The sequence below is a fragment of the Euprymna scolopes genome, chromosome 37 (genome assembly GCF_053919585.1).
Source record: "Euprymna scolopes isolate OS-2025 chromosome 37, ASM5391958v1, whole genome shotgun sequence".
NCBI lineage: Eukaryota > Metazoa > Mollusca > Cephalopoda > Sepiida > Sepiolidae > Euprymna > Euprymna scolopes.
This window is the reverse complement of record NC_136518.1, coordinates 56,924,885-56,940,640: the sequence shown is the minus strand read 5'-3', so window position 1 is coordinate 56,940,640 and position 15,756 is coordinate 56,924,885. Positions and strand designations below refer to the sequence as shown.

Here is a 15,756-nt window from a genome sequence, read left to right as displayed (position 1 = left end):
TTTATTTCCATGGAAGATTCCCGACTGAGCACAAATCTTTGGTTCCATCATATAAAATATCCACAACATAATGCCGTCATACTATCACAAAGAATAAAGACTTTTCTTTCGCCTTCCATGTGCATAGTGTCAAGTGGAATTTCCATAGACAGAATTAATTTGTAAGGGAATTCCCATCTGTAGAACATATTGCCGCAGAACTGCTTCCCTACAGTTTAAACTTGATTGTTTTCAAATCCAATATGAACAAATTTTTGTTGTAAATCACCGCAATTAAACGCAGTTCATGCCATTAATCAATGCTAGCACTCCCATAGTGTTCCTAATCTATTGAATCATGTGTTCTTCAGAAATATCAGGTCTATTTTCTGCTTCCTTTGTCCAAGCCTTTTACTTTTTTTAGGGCGACGATGAGAAGTTGTTTGGAACACAATGGATTAATTTTCACCGCATAACAAATATGGTTATCATATGTCGAGTAGTGTTCTTAAGTAGCAGTTGTAGCAATATATATATATCTTCATAATGTTATGTTGAATAATGATTGTAGTAGCAGAGAATATAAGTCGCCTCTATCTCTCTTTGTAGTAGTCAGTTATATATTAGAACAACCTTGCCCAAGAACAAGAAACGTTTAAAAATGTTAAATCAGTAGAATTAACACTAATGTTATTTCGTTTTTGAATTTTTGAGATGAGGATTAGTTATTCATATTATTTGGATTCATCGAACTATTGTTCTCATCTTGAGTGTGATTTTCACAATGTTTTGGTTGATATAACCTCCGACTTTCTTCAGGTGTATCTTGTTGAACTTGGGGACATTTCTGTCAAACTCAGGCATTTAGATGCAATTTCAAACGGAACCCTTTATTTACTTCATGGGGGTAGCATGCTCTCATTCTGTCAGCCATGACTGGATAGAGGTCCTAAGTAATTCATAATTGTATCTTTTAGTCGTCCGCACTGAGAATTGAACCTTCAGTCTTCAGGAAAATAACACTTTTACGATCGATTTTTCAAAGTACTCTAACCACTGCACCCCGGGTCTGCTACCTCCGTGAAGTAAAAAAAGGGTTCTGGTTGAAATTCAGTCCAGATTCCCGAATTCAACAGAAACATTTCTAAGTTCAATAACATACAACTGAAGAAGGTCGGAGGTTACACCGACTGAAATGTTGTGAAAATAACACTCAAGATGAGATCAGTAGTGTGAAGAAGCTAAATAATACGATTAATGTTGTTATTTTTTTAAATTATTTTTCGCTTAGCTTAGTTAACTTACCAAGGCATTTAAGTCTGTGCCTTATGTCACAGGCAACCATAACACCCAAATCCTTGAATTATATTGCTTTATAAGCGGTAACTTAAGCATAAACATAGTTCTGTATTAAATTTCAGAGCAAAATATTTTTTATATCTTCAATTTTATAAATATACTAACCTGGGTGCCCGGCGTTGCCCGGGTGTTTGGATGTGTGTGTTGAGCAAAAAAAAAAAAAAAAGTGGTAGTCGACAGGCAGTCTCAAACCCATACTGTGAAGGAGGAAAAGAACGTCAAACAAAAAAGTGACGTATTTGCTGTTGCGCCAATCGCCAAACCGGAAGTGACGAAGATTTAAATTAAGGCTAGATAATCAAAAAGAGGGGATGACTTTCGAAAATATCGACAAGAAAAGCGACTCCTCCCTATAGAAAAGTGCCCAGTTGAGGGTGAAGAAATTAATGCTTTTAGCCAATTTTTCGATATTTGTCATCCGAAGGGCCGAGCGCTTCAGAAGGATACCTATCTCGTGAAAATCCATCGCCTCTGTCGAAAGTTTTAGGCAGACACACAAACATACATACATACATACATTTAAACAGATTTTTGCGTTTTATATTATAGATATTCAATTTTCAATCAGTGAAATGTTTATAGAACAGACTATTCACTAAAGATTAGTGTTGAGACGATTAATCGGAATTGGAATAGGAATCAGAAATCAGAAAAATCGGAGCTTTTTAGGGTATTGGAATTGGTATCAGAATCGGAAAAATTTGAGCCTATTTGCCGATGCCAAAACCAATTCCTTAAATTATCTTTTTTTTTTGATTTTGGTTTAAGATACATCTACATCGCTTGAAGTAATAAAATGATTAATATGTATTAATCTTAAACTTCCAGTAAGACTAAAATCTCTAGATCACCCCCGCACAAATGCGTTTTTACGCTTGAGAAAATGTAGGCGCATTTAAGACCTGTTTTTACAGTAATCGGGACAAAATAACACTTTTATAGTTAAATATTTAGAGATTTACAACGAACCAGAATCGGAATCGGTAATTGTATCAGAATCGAGAATTTAGTACAGAATCGGTAATTGTATCAGAATCGGGAAATATATTGGAATCGTCCCATCACTAGTAAAGATTTAATAGAGCAGCTGTATGCAAATAACCGAGTCGTGTGCGAGATGACATCATGGTAAAGAAAAAGATTATTAAAAGAACATGTGTGCATACCAAGGAGCATGTTTGAGGAGCAGTAAAGGCATGCTAAGCATGGCCAGACAGGAAAGTACCTGTAGATAAAAGCTGTTGTTTAATTAGAACAAAAAGGAATCTAGTTTTCCTTGTTGTTGTTCTTTGCGATGGAGTATACAACGTGTTGGGTCCCTACATGTAAAACATAACAAAGAGAATTGAGTAAATAGTCACAAGTCAAATAAAAGTAAATAATATCTGTATGTAAGTATTTGGCAGTGTGGCAGTGTGTATGTGTGTGCATTGGTTTACCTTGTGCTTGTTAGTGTGCTTGTTAATGTGTAGGTTTCTGTTTACCTGACTGTCGCTAGTGTGTAAGAATGTGTGCACGAGATAAAGAAAGCTAGTTTGTGAGTCATTGAGTTTTGTCCACCTTGCCTCCCTCAGCCCCCAAAGACATGTATGGAGGTTGTTGAGAGTATATTATTGAGGTCCTTCGATACTGCAGCCAGCTTCCACATTCTGTTGAGAGAAATGATTTTGTTGTTTCTAAGTTCGTTCTATACAACAGAGCGCATGTCAGTAGCAGCTAAAGGATGGATGACAAGCGATTTTATTGGCAGCAGGAGCAGCATTTGAACATGTATGCAAATTGGTCAATGTGCTCGGGATTGTGTCTGAAGACAAAAAAAAAAGGACACCACATAAGAAAAACGTTGCCGCCGAAAGAGATGGATGTGGTGTAAAGTGAAAACGAGAATGGGATGGCTGTCGCCAGCGTGTAGTCAAAAGAAAGAGAAACGCCACCAGGTGAAATGGACATGTGGAAATGAGAGACTTTTAAGCTAGTGTCAAGACGGGGAGAAAGAAAAATGATAATAAACGACTTATGTTTAAAAAAGAAAGAAAATATGAGTCAGATCTTCTAATTATTTATTGCGACTTTATAGTGGCTTATTACTTTCACATATATGTGCTACTTTATCTGTTTCGGAACGATTTTCATTAGTTGAAAATACTTTGAGTTAATACTTTCCTGTGAAACTTACTTTTGGAAGTAATGAAGAAAGCGAATTCCAAATGAAGAGGAGAAAGAAAGAGGGTAAGCAATTAAGGACATTTTCTTTTTAGCGTTCTTCGCTATTCAGTCACCACATGGTCGCGTCAGTTTGTAAGCTGTTACTTTTAAATTTGAAATAGTTTTTGTATATCACGCTTAAGTTTAAATATCATTTTCCTTTGTATTGTGCTTATCCGTCTGAGCAATGAATTTTTTTCTAGAAAAATGATTTTTTTTAAATTTACTTTTTAAATGTAAATACTTTCACTGCATGCTCAAACAATGTACATCATATTCGTAGTAAGTAAGACAAAATAAATTGTAAAATTTAACTAAATTGCATATTGTGATGGTGGCCATCTTGAATTTATAATGAGCTTGATCGTCCATTTATGGAAAATTGACATTTGTTTATGCAGATATTAGTCAATTATTAAATTTATTGTTTATATTTGTGTTGTTGCGACTTTATTGAAAATAAAACCAATTTTGCATGAAATTTAGATATTCTTCTAGTATATATATATATATATATATATATATATATAGTAAGTTATAAAATGTAGATGTCGATTAAGCTACACTGAATATTTTGCGTTTCATCCACTCTAGGATTCTTCAGGCTTATGCGCGAATTCTGTGGTTGTTTGTCGTTTTTACATGAGCATCTTCTATTGAAATTTTAGTTAGCCAATCAGCTTTCTAGTATCCACCGCGCCCTTCCTATTAGCCAATGAGAATGCATTTATCGGACAAAGGCCTATTTGACCTCTGGTTGACCTGTTCCTTTGTGTGTGCTCTATTTAGCCTGGATATTTAGCTTCTTGATCTGTTTTAAATCTAGGTTAGTGTTTTTTTTTGTATTAATGTTAGTTTATATATAAATATATATATGTGTACACACACACACACACACACACATATATATATATATATATATATATATATATATATATATATATATATACAGTGCCGCCAAAAAGAAAGTCTGCACTTGGCATTTTTTTAAAAATCGCAAATTTAAGCTAAATTGAATGTAACTGTTAAAACAACCTATTCTTCATTTGATTCGCCTATAATTTTACTTGTTCATATTTGACTTTTAATTGCTGTATCCTAGTGTTCACGTCAGTTTTAAAAAATTAACTTCAAATCAAGAAGGCAAAAAGAAAGTCCGCACACTGGAAAATTGTTATTTAAATGTAACTTTAGAACATTAAGGCAACAAAATTACAACAGGAAAACAATGAACCAGTTATTATTTAGTAGCATAGCCCTTCTGCAATTTGACAGCCTGCAAATTTTGGGGAATTCTCTTGAATTCGTCTGCGGCAATACTTCAGTGAAAGTGCATCCCACTTCTCTTTAATTTTTGTCCAAAGTTCTTCCAGATTTGAAATTTTATCATTGCATATCTGTTGCTTGATGTAATGCCATACGTTTTCAATAGGATTGAGATCTGGAGATTGTGCAGGCCAATCCAAACATGGAATATCATGCTCTTCAAGGAACCTCTTGACATTGCCAGCTGTGTGAATGGGAGTATTATCCTGCATAAAGATGGGATTATCATCCAAATTCCGACCAAAGTTGGGTAGAAAATACTCAGTCAACATATTAATGTACTTGCTTGAATTAATTCGACCTTGCAAGTGAACTAAAGGCCCTGGACCATTGGTACTAATAATGCCCCACATCAAAACTGAACCTCTACCACCTTGCAGCATTGAAACTGAGCACCCAGGATTAAATTCTTCTGACGGACATACTGTCTACCATCACTGCCTAGCCTATTGAACTTGATTTTGTCGCTAAAAAGCACTTTTGACCTAGATGAAGTCATGATCTTCATTACATTTGACGAAGTCCAGATAGCATTTTCTGTTCTTTACAGAAATCATTGGCTTGTGTCTTGCAACATATCCTTACAAATTAAATTCCTTTAATCTGTTCTTGACAGTAGAAAGAGAGCACTTTTTAACAAGATTGCACTGTTGTTGGATTTGGGGAGGTGTTTCAAATCTGTTTCTTAGGCTGCGGATCTTGATAGCATTGTCTTCACTGTTGAAAGTAACTCTAGTATGACCAGATTTAGGGGCATCACGAACACTGCCAGTGTTTTGGTGCTTTTGCACAGTCTTTCGTACCGTTTTCTCGTCACATTTCAATCTGCAGCTGATTTCTCAATTGGATAAACCAGAAAGGTAGAGATTAATGAGCTCCTGACGATCACTAAGAGAAAGTCGTGGCATATGGACTAAACGTTACGTTGTATAACCTGGAACAACAATTATGATGAAAGATACTTTGTTGCCTGTTGGTGGATATTTTAAACTGATTAAATCCTCAGTCAACATATACTTGGTCGAATTAATTCAACCTTGCAAACAACTTATAGGCCCTGGATCATTGACATTAATAACACCCCACACTAAAACTGAACCTACATCATCTTGCAGCGTTGAAACTTTGCACCTAGGATGAAATTATTTGTCCTTCCTTCCATCACTGCCTAGCCTACTGAACTTGCTTTCGTCGCTAAAAATCACTTTCGACCAATATGAAGAGTCATTATCTCCATTGCATCTGACGAAGCCCAGACAGCACTTTCTGTTCTTTACAGAAATCATTGGCTTGCTTCTTGAAACACAGCTTCGCAAATTAAATTCATTCAATCTGTTCTTAACTGTAGAAAGGGAGCACTTTTAACAAGATTACACTGTTGTTGGATTTTGAGAGCCATTTCAAATCTGTTTCTTAGGCTGCAGATCTTGATAGTATTATTGTCTTCCCTGTGAGAAGTAACTCTAGGACGACGAAATTTAGGTTCATCACAAACACTGCCGGTATTTTGGTGCTTTTGCACATTCGCACCATTTTCTTATCACATTTCAATTTGCAACCCATTTCTCGATTGGATATATAGATTATATAATAAATTTTACAAACAAAAAACGTTGTTTGGTTGTGGAAATTATTATATAATCTCTCACATTCTAAAAATTCTATCATTAATTGCTCGCCAGGTTAACATTGCTAGATGCCATCGTTCTTACGAGTTGAAATTCCTACTTGTGAGGCATCTGCTTGGGGTTATTAGTTGGTTAGATGACCACGTCCCTTGTCGAAACAAAGTAGGTCCATTTCACAGTCAGATTTTGGCGTGGTTTGCTTGATCTGTGTTAGTTAATAGAGTACTTGTCTCGCATGCAAGAGGCTCAGGTTTCAAATCCTGAGTTCGGATGTGTCTAACTAAATGAGGGCGAAACGTGAGTCTTGGACTTCCGGTTCGTTGACTGTCATGGCTCTTGTGGGCTGCAACGTTGTTTGGCTGTGGAAATTAATATATATATATATATATATATATATATATATATATATGACAAAAAGATATATGCCAAATTAATATATATATATATATATATATATATATATTAATTTGGCATATATCTTTTTGTCATATATATATGTATATATATATATATATATATATATATATATATGACAAAAAGATATATTCCAAATTAATATATATATATATATATATATATTAATTTGGCATATATCTTTTTGTCATATATATATATATATATATATATATATATATATATATATATATGTTTTATTTTTTATTACCGTTTTATCTGTTTGGTTAGATATGTTTCGGATGTTGAACCATGTTTACGATCCAACAGCCTCGTCAGCCCTTACAGAAACCTGACGCGGCTGTTGGATCGTAAACATGGTCCAATATCCGAAATATATGTAACCAAACAGATAAAACGGTAATAAAAAAAATAAAACACATATTTGCTCTGCAATAGTATTGAGCACCCTCTTCAGGTTTTTACTAATTACCAGTTTTACCAAAAAAAAAAAAAGTACATATATGTATATATATATATATATATATATATATATGACAAAAGATATATGCCAAATTGCATGATGTTATTCATCTTAGCATTTCTTTCTTTCAGCATGTCAAAGCGTCCACTTATTTTTACAGCGCCTGTTTTGTAGTGCAACAAACAATCATATTATTATGAGGTAAATTTTGAATATTTTCCGCCCTGACTCATCAGAAAACTAGGAACCTGTTAACTTTAAAAAGAAAACAAAAAGAATTGGGCAAGATCACATTAAAAAAAAAATCTGAAAAATAGTTGCATCGCATGTTATTATATTAAAACCATGTTCGATGACATATATATATTAAATAACACACACACACACACACACACACACACACACACACACACACACACACACACACACACACATATATTTATATATATATATATATATATGTATATATATACGTATATGTATATGTATATATATGTATATGTATGTATATATATGTGTGTGCATATATGTATATATATGTAATCAAATAATGGCTTTAATATACATATATATATATATATATATATGCATATATACATATATATATATGTATATTAAAGCTATTATTTGATTACATATATATACATATATATATGTATATATATATGTAATCAAATAATGGCTTTAATATACAGGGTGTCCGTAAAGTTACTATACAGTCTTATTGTTTTATTGTATTATATTTGTATTAATAGTTAATATTTATTTTCTTTACAGGTTTATTTAATCAAGCATGCCACGCAAGCTAACTTTGGAAGAGCGCAAATTTATTTTGAAGCGATATTGGAAAACAGAAAACGCACAGGAATATTTGTCACAGAAATTGTTTGCCTTGATTGTTACAGTCTTTTCGGATGTAACACGTGTATTTTCTGAGATTTTTATAAACATAAAGGTGTTATTTCTTTTTATTTCTTTCGTTACAAATAAATATTTTAATAAAATATCTTACTGTACTGTTAATATATTACAGGGTGTCTGTATAGTAACTTGTAAGACTGTATAGTAACTTTACGGACACCCTGTATATATATATATATATATATATAATGATTGCAACGTCTTGTCAGACGAGTGCCACTCCCTCAGGCATTTAAAATCCATGAGCCAAAATGTCTGAGGGAGTATCTATACAAATATGATGTTACAGAGTCTTAGCTTTGTACGACAGCTAAGTCTCTCTCTCGGTTCAAAATGTTGAGATCCAGCAACAAGCAAGAGCAAGATAGCCAGCAACAAATTAAACTGCAGACCAGCTTAATGCGGGTACAGGACTTCCGCTTTATGGTTTTTTAAATCAGAGATTTGTTTCTCCTAGAAAGGTTGCCTTCACCACGGCTTAAGGGAGCCCTCTCTACCCCAATACACATATACACACACACAAATATACACGGTGCTAGTTGGCCGTTGACCCAGAAAAAGAGTTCATTCGCCCTTTGGAAGGTCTTGTTTTTAATCCTTCAGGGAGACTAGCCGCCCTCCTCACCAAACAAGTCTGGTGGGGGAACCAGTTTAGTTTATATATATATATATATATATATATATATATATATATATATATATATATATATATATTAAAGCCATAATTTGATTACATATATATATACATATATACACACATTATATATATATATATATATATAACGAGAAATTATATATATATATATATATATATATATATATATATATATATATATATATATATATATATATATATATATACGTTGTAGACATATGCTTAAATGCTTAAATAATCATATACCAGTGCAAAAGTGTTAATGCATCACTCAATGCATTCATTTTAGGAGCCAGACTGCATCCTTGTGCATATGGTGTGAGCATCCTATCCTACTCTATTCTACTCCATTGCATCTTCTCCCCAAATATCACCACCTACCCTGACTGCTTCTTTGGAAAAAAAAAAAGTTCACGTTCCATAATTACTTCCTCCTTTCATCATTAGCTTCACTGATTTTTAAACCAAAAATGGCAAATGCAATTAACATCATTCCCTGCAGTGAAATCCCTTCGCAATTGAGCAATGCATGCTGGGAACTAAGAATTGGATCACAATTTCCCGTTCTAAAAGTGTCGGTGCAAAAAAGAAACAACAACAGCTTTGAACATCATTAACACAACAAACGCCGGCCATGAGGGCACAACAATGGAAAGAGAAGTTAAGTTCTCTAGATGCGTCCATTCATTCTGTACACTTAGTGAAGAAAATGTCATATACAATTTAAATGTGGCTGAAAAAGTAAAAAGTTATTTAAAATTAAAATGTGTCCGAAAAAGAAATGGCTATTTCAACTTTAAATGGGCCAAATAAGTAAAAAGGGCCGAAAAAGTAAAAAGTTATTTAAAATTTAAATATTAGTAACCAAGTAAAACGCTACTTCAAATTTAAATATGGACAAATAAGTAAACGTTATTTAAAATTTATATGTGGACAAATAAGTAACAGTTATTTCAAATTTAAATATGGACAAATAAATAAAAGTTATTTAAAATTAAAATGTGGACAAATAAATAACAGTTATTTCAAATTTAAATTCTGGACGAATAAGTAACAGCTATTTCAAATTTAAATGTGGACGAATATGTAAAAGTTATTTCAAATTTATATGTGGACAAATAAGTAACAGTTATTTAAAATTTAAATGTGAACGAATAAGTAAAACGCTATTCCAAATTAAGATGTTATTTTAAATTTAAATGTTACCAAAACAGTAAAAGGCTATTTCAAATTTAAATGTTACTAAAGAAGTAAAATGCTATTTAAAATTTAAATATGAAGAGCTGGAACCTTGCTGCTAATCGAATGGGTCGGTGGTATTTAGGTTGAAGCATGCAAATGCTGTAAGTTAATCGAATCACATTTAGTATTGGAAGTGCAACCTTGCTGCAATGTGACAAGGGCCAGTGCTTTGGCATACAGGGCAGAACATATTCAATTAGAAATTCTTTCTTGCATCTTATCTAAAAAGGAGAGGCTAGTGGTTGATGCAAAAGACCAGATGTGCCAACAATATTCCATTTCAGATGTGATATTTAAAAGAAAGAGGATACTGAAAGCTCAAACTATCACTTTGTATATTGTATGTTCTGGTTGGTTGGTTGGTTGGTTGGTTGGTTGTTTTTGTTTTACGGCATATCATCCCTTTTCAGGTTATTTAATGCCGAATCTAGTTATTTTGAGGAAGATTTTTAATGGAGTATATATTTTTTTAAGTCAGATTCTATTTAACCCATAGTTGGGACCCTAACAGGTACTACCACTCCGGGTCAGAGTGGACCTGGGAGCAATGGCAATTAAAGGGTGGCTCCACACTCCCTAAGGCCCGCAAGGTGGGGCCTCACTATCGGATATAGTTTTAGGTCATATCCAGGACCGTATGTACTGGTGGAAAATGTGAATTAAGCTTTATCTTGCGTCTATAAACTGCATGGTTGAAGTTTCGTGAGTTTACCTTGTCGTTCATTTTCTCTTGTTAATTGGCAATCGTGTAACTATTGCTTTCTTTATTTCATACTTTACTCGTTATATTCTATGTGCGATGTTTCTGACAAAAGGAGAAGAATTGCTGTTTACTTCATTGGAATCTATCCATCTCCAACTAATCATTGCCTGGTTTTTAACCTTAAAGTAGTATTTTTTAAAAATTATTCTAGCTCCTTACATCAAGTGGCTTCACGCTTCGTTTGGAGCGATTTCCATTTAAAAAAAAAATCACTGTCAATATAATGAAATAAATTTCTGATTTTTCAAGGATCCATGGCGAAACAGATATGAGTGCTTAGTAATAATCAGTTCTAAGTGACAGTTGTCTGACGATTGAAGGTTCAATATGGATGATAATAGGAATAAGTTATTAATTACTTGAGACTTCTAACCGGTTATTTTAGCCACATAATCTGTGCTCATGGGGGTGGGAATCTCGATCTTGTGTGTACAGACTGCATAGGTCTCCTCTGTGGGAAAGAGGTTGCAGGGAAGAAAAAAAGAGGCATCACCTACCAGGTTTCGGAGCAGGTTTTGAACTCTATAAAGGCAAGATAGGGCATGCCGAGCAGCTCCTGCCCACATGTGGCAACAGAACTCCTTTGTAGGGCGTACGTGGTTCTTATACAGATAGAGGATGCTGTCTTTCTGCAGATATAGAGAAATGATAGATTAAGTGAAATTGTTGTGGACATCTTGGTGACTGAGAATTCTGGCTCCTTGCTACTGGAACTGAAAGTGCCTAGACTGGAATCAACTTTGCATTGCAATCGCATGCAGTAGTAGAGGGAAGCTCCGGTTGGATAAATAAATATGTGAATACAAAAATGTGAAATATGTAAAAATTGACCTTACACAAGTTCTGACTTGTTGCTATCGAGGCCGAAGGTGCCTAAACTGGAGTAAACTGCACATTGCAACCACGTTCAGTGATATGGCATGTTGAGCAAAGCTCTGATTGGATAAATAGTACACACATGCCAATTGAGAGTGAGTGAGAAAAAGAAAGGCCAAGAAAAAGTTAGAGTGACTGTATAATTTATCTATCTATCTATCTATCTATCTATCTATCTATCTATCTATCTATCTATAAAAGTGAACGTGTCTGTCTGTCTGTCTGTCTGTCTGTGTACATTTCCCTACGCAATAACTCTGTCAATTTTTAGTCTATAGACTCGAAATTTGAAATACCGGGTACTGAGATTTGGGAAAATCCATGTGACGGGTGTCAGCCAGAAATTTTGCATTTAAGGGGTCAAAGTTCAACGATTTGACCTTTAAGAACTCTACCAAACTCCTCCGACAATTTTGGGTCTAGACACTTGAAATTTTAGATATAGGTTCCTTGAACCTGGATCTAACTTAATAAAGTAATTTGAGCCCGAAACTATAAATTTTAAGGGGTCATAATAGGGGTCAAATTAAAAAAAATTGACTTTTTTTTGTTTTGCTAAGCGTCCACCTCAAAACACCCGGGCAAAGCCGGGCTAAAATGCTAGTATATCTATAAAAGTGAACTTGTCTGTGTGCCTGTCTGTCTGTTTGTGTGTCTGTGTACATTTCCCTACGCAATAACTTTGTCAATTTTTAGTCTACAGACTCGAAATTTGATATACAGAGTACTGAGATTTGGAAAAATCGATGTGATCGATTTTCGGCCAGAAATTTGACTGTTAAGGGGTAAAAGTTCAACGATTTGACCTTTGAGAACTCTACCAAACTCCTCCGACAATTTTGGGTCTAAACACTTGAAATTTTAGATATAGGCTCCTAGGACATGGATATAACTTAATAATTTGAGTTGAGCACAAAACAATAAATGTTAAGGGGTATAATAGGGGTCGAATTAAAATAAATTCACCGCTTTTTTTTTTTTTGCTCAACATACACATCCAAACACCCGGGCAACGCCGGGCTGAAATGCTAGTATATCTATAAAAGTGAACGTGTCTGTGTGTGTGTCTGTGTGTCTGTGTACATTTCCCTATGCAATAACTCTGTTAATTTTTAGCCTACAGACTCGAAATTTGATATACAGGGTACTGAGATTTGGGAAAATCTTTGTGGTCGGTTTTCGGCCAGAAATTTGGCTGTTAAGGGGTCAAAGTTCAACGATTTGACTTTTAAGAACTCTACCAAACTCCTCCGCCAATTTTCGGTCTAAACAATTGAAATTTTATATGTAGGTTCCTTGGACACGGATCTAACTTAATAACTTGATTTGAACCCCAAACAATGAATGTTAAAGGATCATAATAGGGGTCAAATTTAAAAAAAATTGAAAGATTTTTTTTTTGTTTTTTGTTTTTTGCTCAACATACACCTCCAAACATCCGGGCAACGCCGGGCTGAAATGCTAGTATAAGATAAATTCAATACTAAGAGTTTTCATGAAGAAAGTCATTTCATACTGACATGACTAGATGGCTAAAATGCAATCTTTGTATGGACTGCATGGATGAAAATTCATGAGCTTCTTCCCAGTTTATCATGTCGTTTGTTTTCTCTTGTTGAATATACAACAGTTAGAACCGTAGTTCAGTTGTACACGTGATATTGCATGTGCTGAGCTCCTATTAACACTGTTGAAATGTGACAGGGGCCAGAGCTTGGCAGATAGTACACGACCTAGGTTGAAAGTGCTCAGACTGGAATCAACTCTGTACTGCAACCACCTGCAGTTGTATGGATATGCTAAACGAAGCTCTGATTGGATAAATAGATGCACACACATCCCAGTTAAGAGTAAGTGAGGAAAAGGGCAGGCTGAAGATGACTTGGAATTACTCAGAGGAGGATGACTCTGAGCAATGGTATATTAGAACCATCATAAATGATCGCGTTTCATGGAGAAAATCACTTTGTGCCGTCATGACCAACATGTAATCCAACATCTGATGTGGAAGAGACATACTAGCAAAGAAAAAAGCAGGCATTGAGACTGGAATGTCCTCCGTGTTGATATCATCTGCAGTGGTATGGGCATGTCGAACAAAGCTCTGATTGGATGAATAGATGACCCACATTTAAAGTAAGAGCAACTGAGCAAAAGACTGGATGAAGAAGATTTGGAGTGATTTAGTCAAAGATGATCTTAAGCAATGAAACATTGTGTGTGTGTGTGTGTCTGTGTGTGTCTGTGTGTCTGTGTGTGTGTGTGTGCGCGCATGCATTGGAACTAACTCTATTCGGGTTTAACTGGCTTCCTCCGAAGCAGGAAGTTTCTATGAGAGTATGAAATTCACTAGCGGTCCCCAGTTGGATGTCAGGGGAGATGATGACGTTAGGTTTTTGCAACTCTTGCAGAGAGGTGTCGCCTGGAATTTGCCGAATTGGCCACCCATTTTAGCAATGACCAGGCTCAACTTTGCTTAACTTCCCATCAGCACATTTAAACCAATATAAATGAGGAACAGATGTGAATTCACTTTTTTTAAAAATTTAAATAGAATCTATAATAATAATAATAATAATAATAATAATAATAATAATAAAACTTAGTCTCCTCTCAACATAATTTTTTGTGAAATTATAAAATAAAATAACTAATCTGAAACCGTAAACAGACAGCCATGTTTTTTTTTGTTTTGAAAATTTTGGGAGAGAAAATGGTTTTACTGATTTTTAACTGATAAAGAGCGACTATAAAGTGTAGTAATTCAGTTCTCATTAATTAATGTTTGCGATGATCATGTTTTTTTTTTGTTTTTACACCAGACGTCGGACAAGTAAATTAATATTATTAGACTAATGAAATATAGTGTTGGTAATCAAAATATCATGGGCAATAGAAGGCATTATAAGCAGCAATCCATTATTGTTTGTGGTTAAAAGTAAAGAACCTTACCTCATGCATCGTGCGGCTCGTGTTAGGAAAGGAAAAAATAGAGAAAATAAAAATGGCCGCCCCCTGGTATTTATGGACCGAAAATCACGTGATGTGAAGAGAGAGCTGCGGTATGGTTTTTTTCTTCTTTTCTAACCATATACCCCACACTTTGTATCGTCACATCTTATTGAGAAGAGCCATGCGAAACGATGATGACAAAGAAAACATAGCAGTGAAACCAACCCATCCTTTGCCTATAAAGATGAAAATACTAACTCCTACAAGAGGAAGTATTTACCTGAAGTTTCCTTTTGTTTCTAGCTGTTCCATGAACCTATTGAAAATAATTTCAGGAGAACGTTTTTCTTCTTCTGCCAGTACACAAGCGGTGTGTGCACATGCGCCTCAGAATGCTTGAGTAGCCCCATCGACATTCGCCACTAAAAGCACCTCAGCAGATTATCAATAAACTAACTCCTTAATACTCGAGAAGGTGGACCTCCTAGAACTGCATAAGTCTATACCTCAAGTAAGTTCATCAATTACTTAAAAATGACCCAGACTCTGCCAAACTGATTGTCGAAGATGTATCCTTCACTTGGTATGAGCAATGATTTCTCACACTGTACCAGGTAATGTCTATTCATAATGCACACGAAAACAAATCAGTAGTTATATTATTTTATTTTTTGGAATCCTTTGGGATGAGGTTTCATAATTTGTGTATTGATTTTTTTTGCAGACTGTTATCCTCATCTTAATAGTTGTTGTTGTTTCAACACGTTTTGACCAACTATTCCTCTGGCCTTCTTCAGGTGGTTAATGTAGTGATATTGTGGAACTAGTTTCATATGCGCAATATCTTTAAGCCCTTGGCGTATGAATATAGACATAGAACATCCGTCGATTAACTCGTACACATCTACCCTCATGTAGATATGTATAAATAAACCATTTTTCATATAACGACATGTCTTTGCCACATTATATA

At 34.6% G+C, this 15,756-nt stretch overlaps 1 protein-coding gene across 2 annotated transcripts in view; it reads left to right on the top strand.

Annotated features, from left to right (window-relative positions):
• LOC145261200 (endothelin-converting enzyme homolog) overlaps positions 1-8,378 on the top strand; it is a 662,230-nt gene extending 653,852 nt beyond the window's left edge. For both annotated transcript variants that reach the window (XM_080119539.1, XM_080119540.1), the window contains exon 20: positions 8,152-8,378. In XM_080119539.1, coding sequence (XP_079975665.1) covers positions 8,152-8,161 — 10 coding nt within the window. In that variant the 3' untranslated portion in view covers positions 8,162-8,378. The remainder of the gene's footprint in view (positions 1-8,151) is intronic.
• The last annotated feature ends 7,378 nt before the right edge of the window (positions 8,379-15,756 follow it).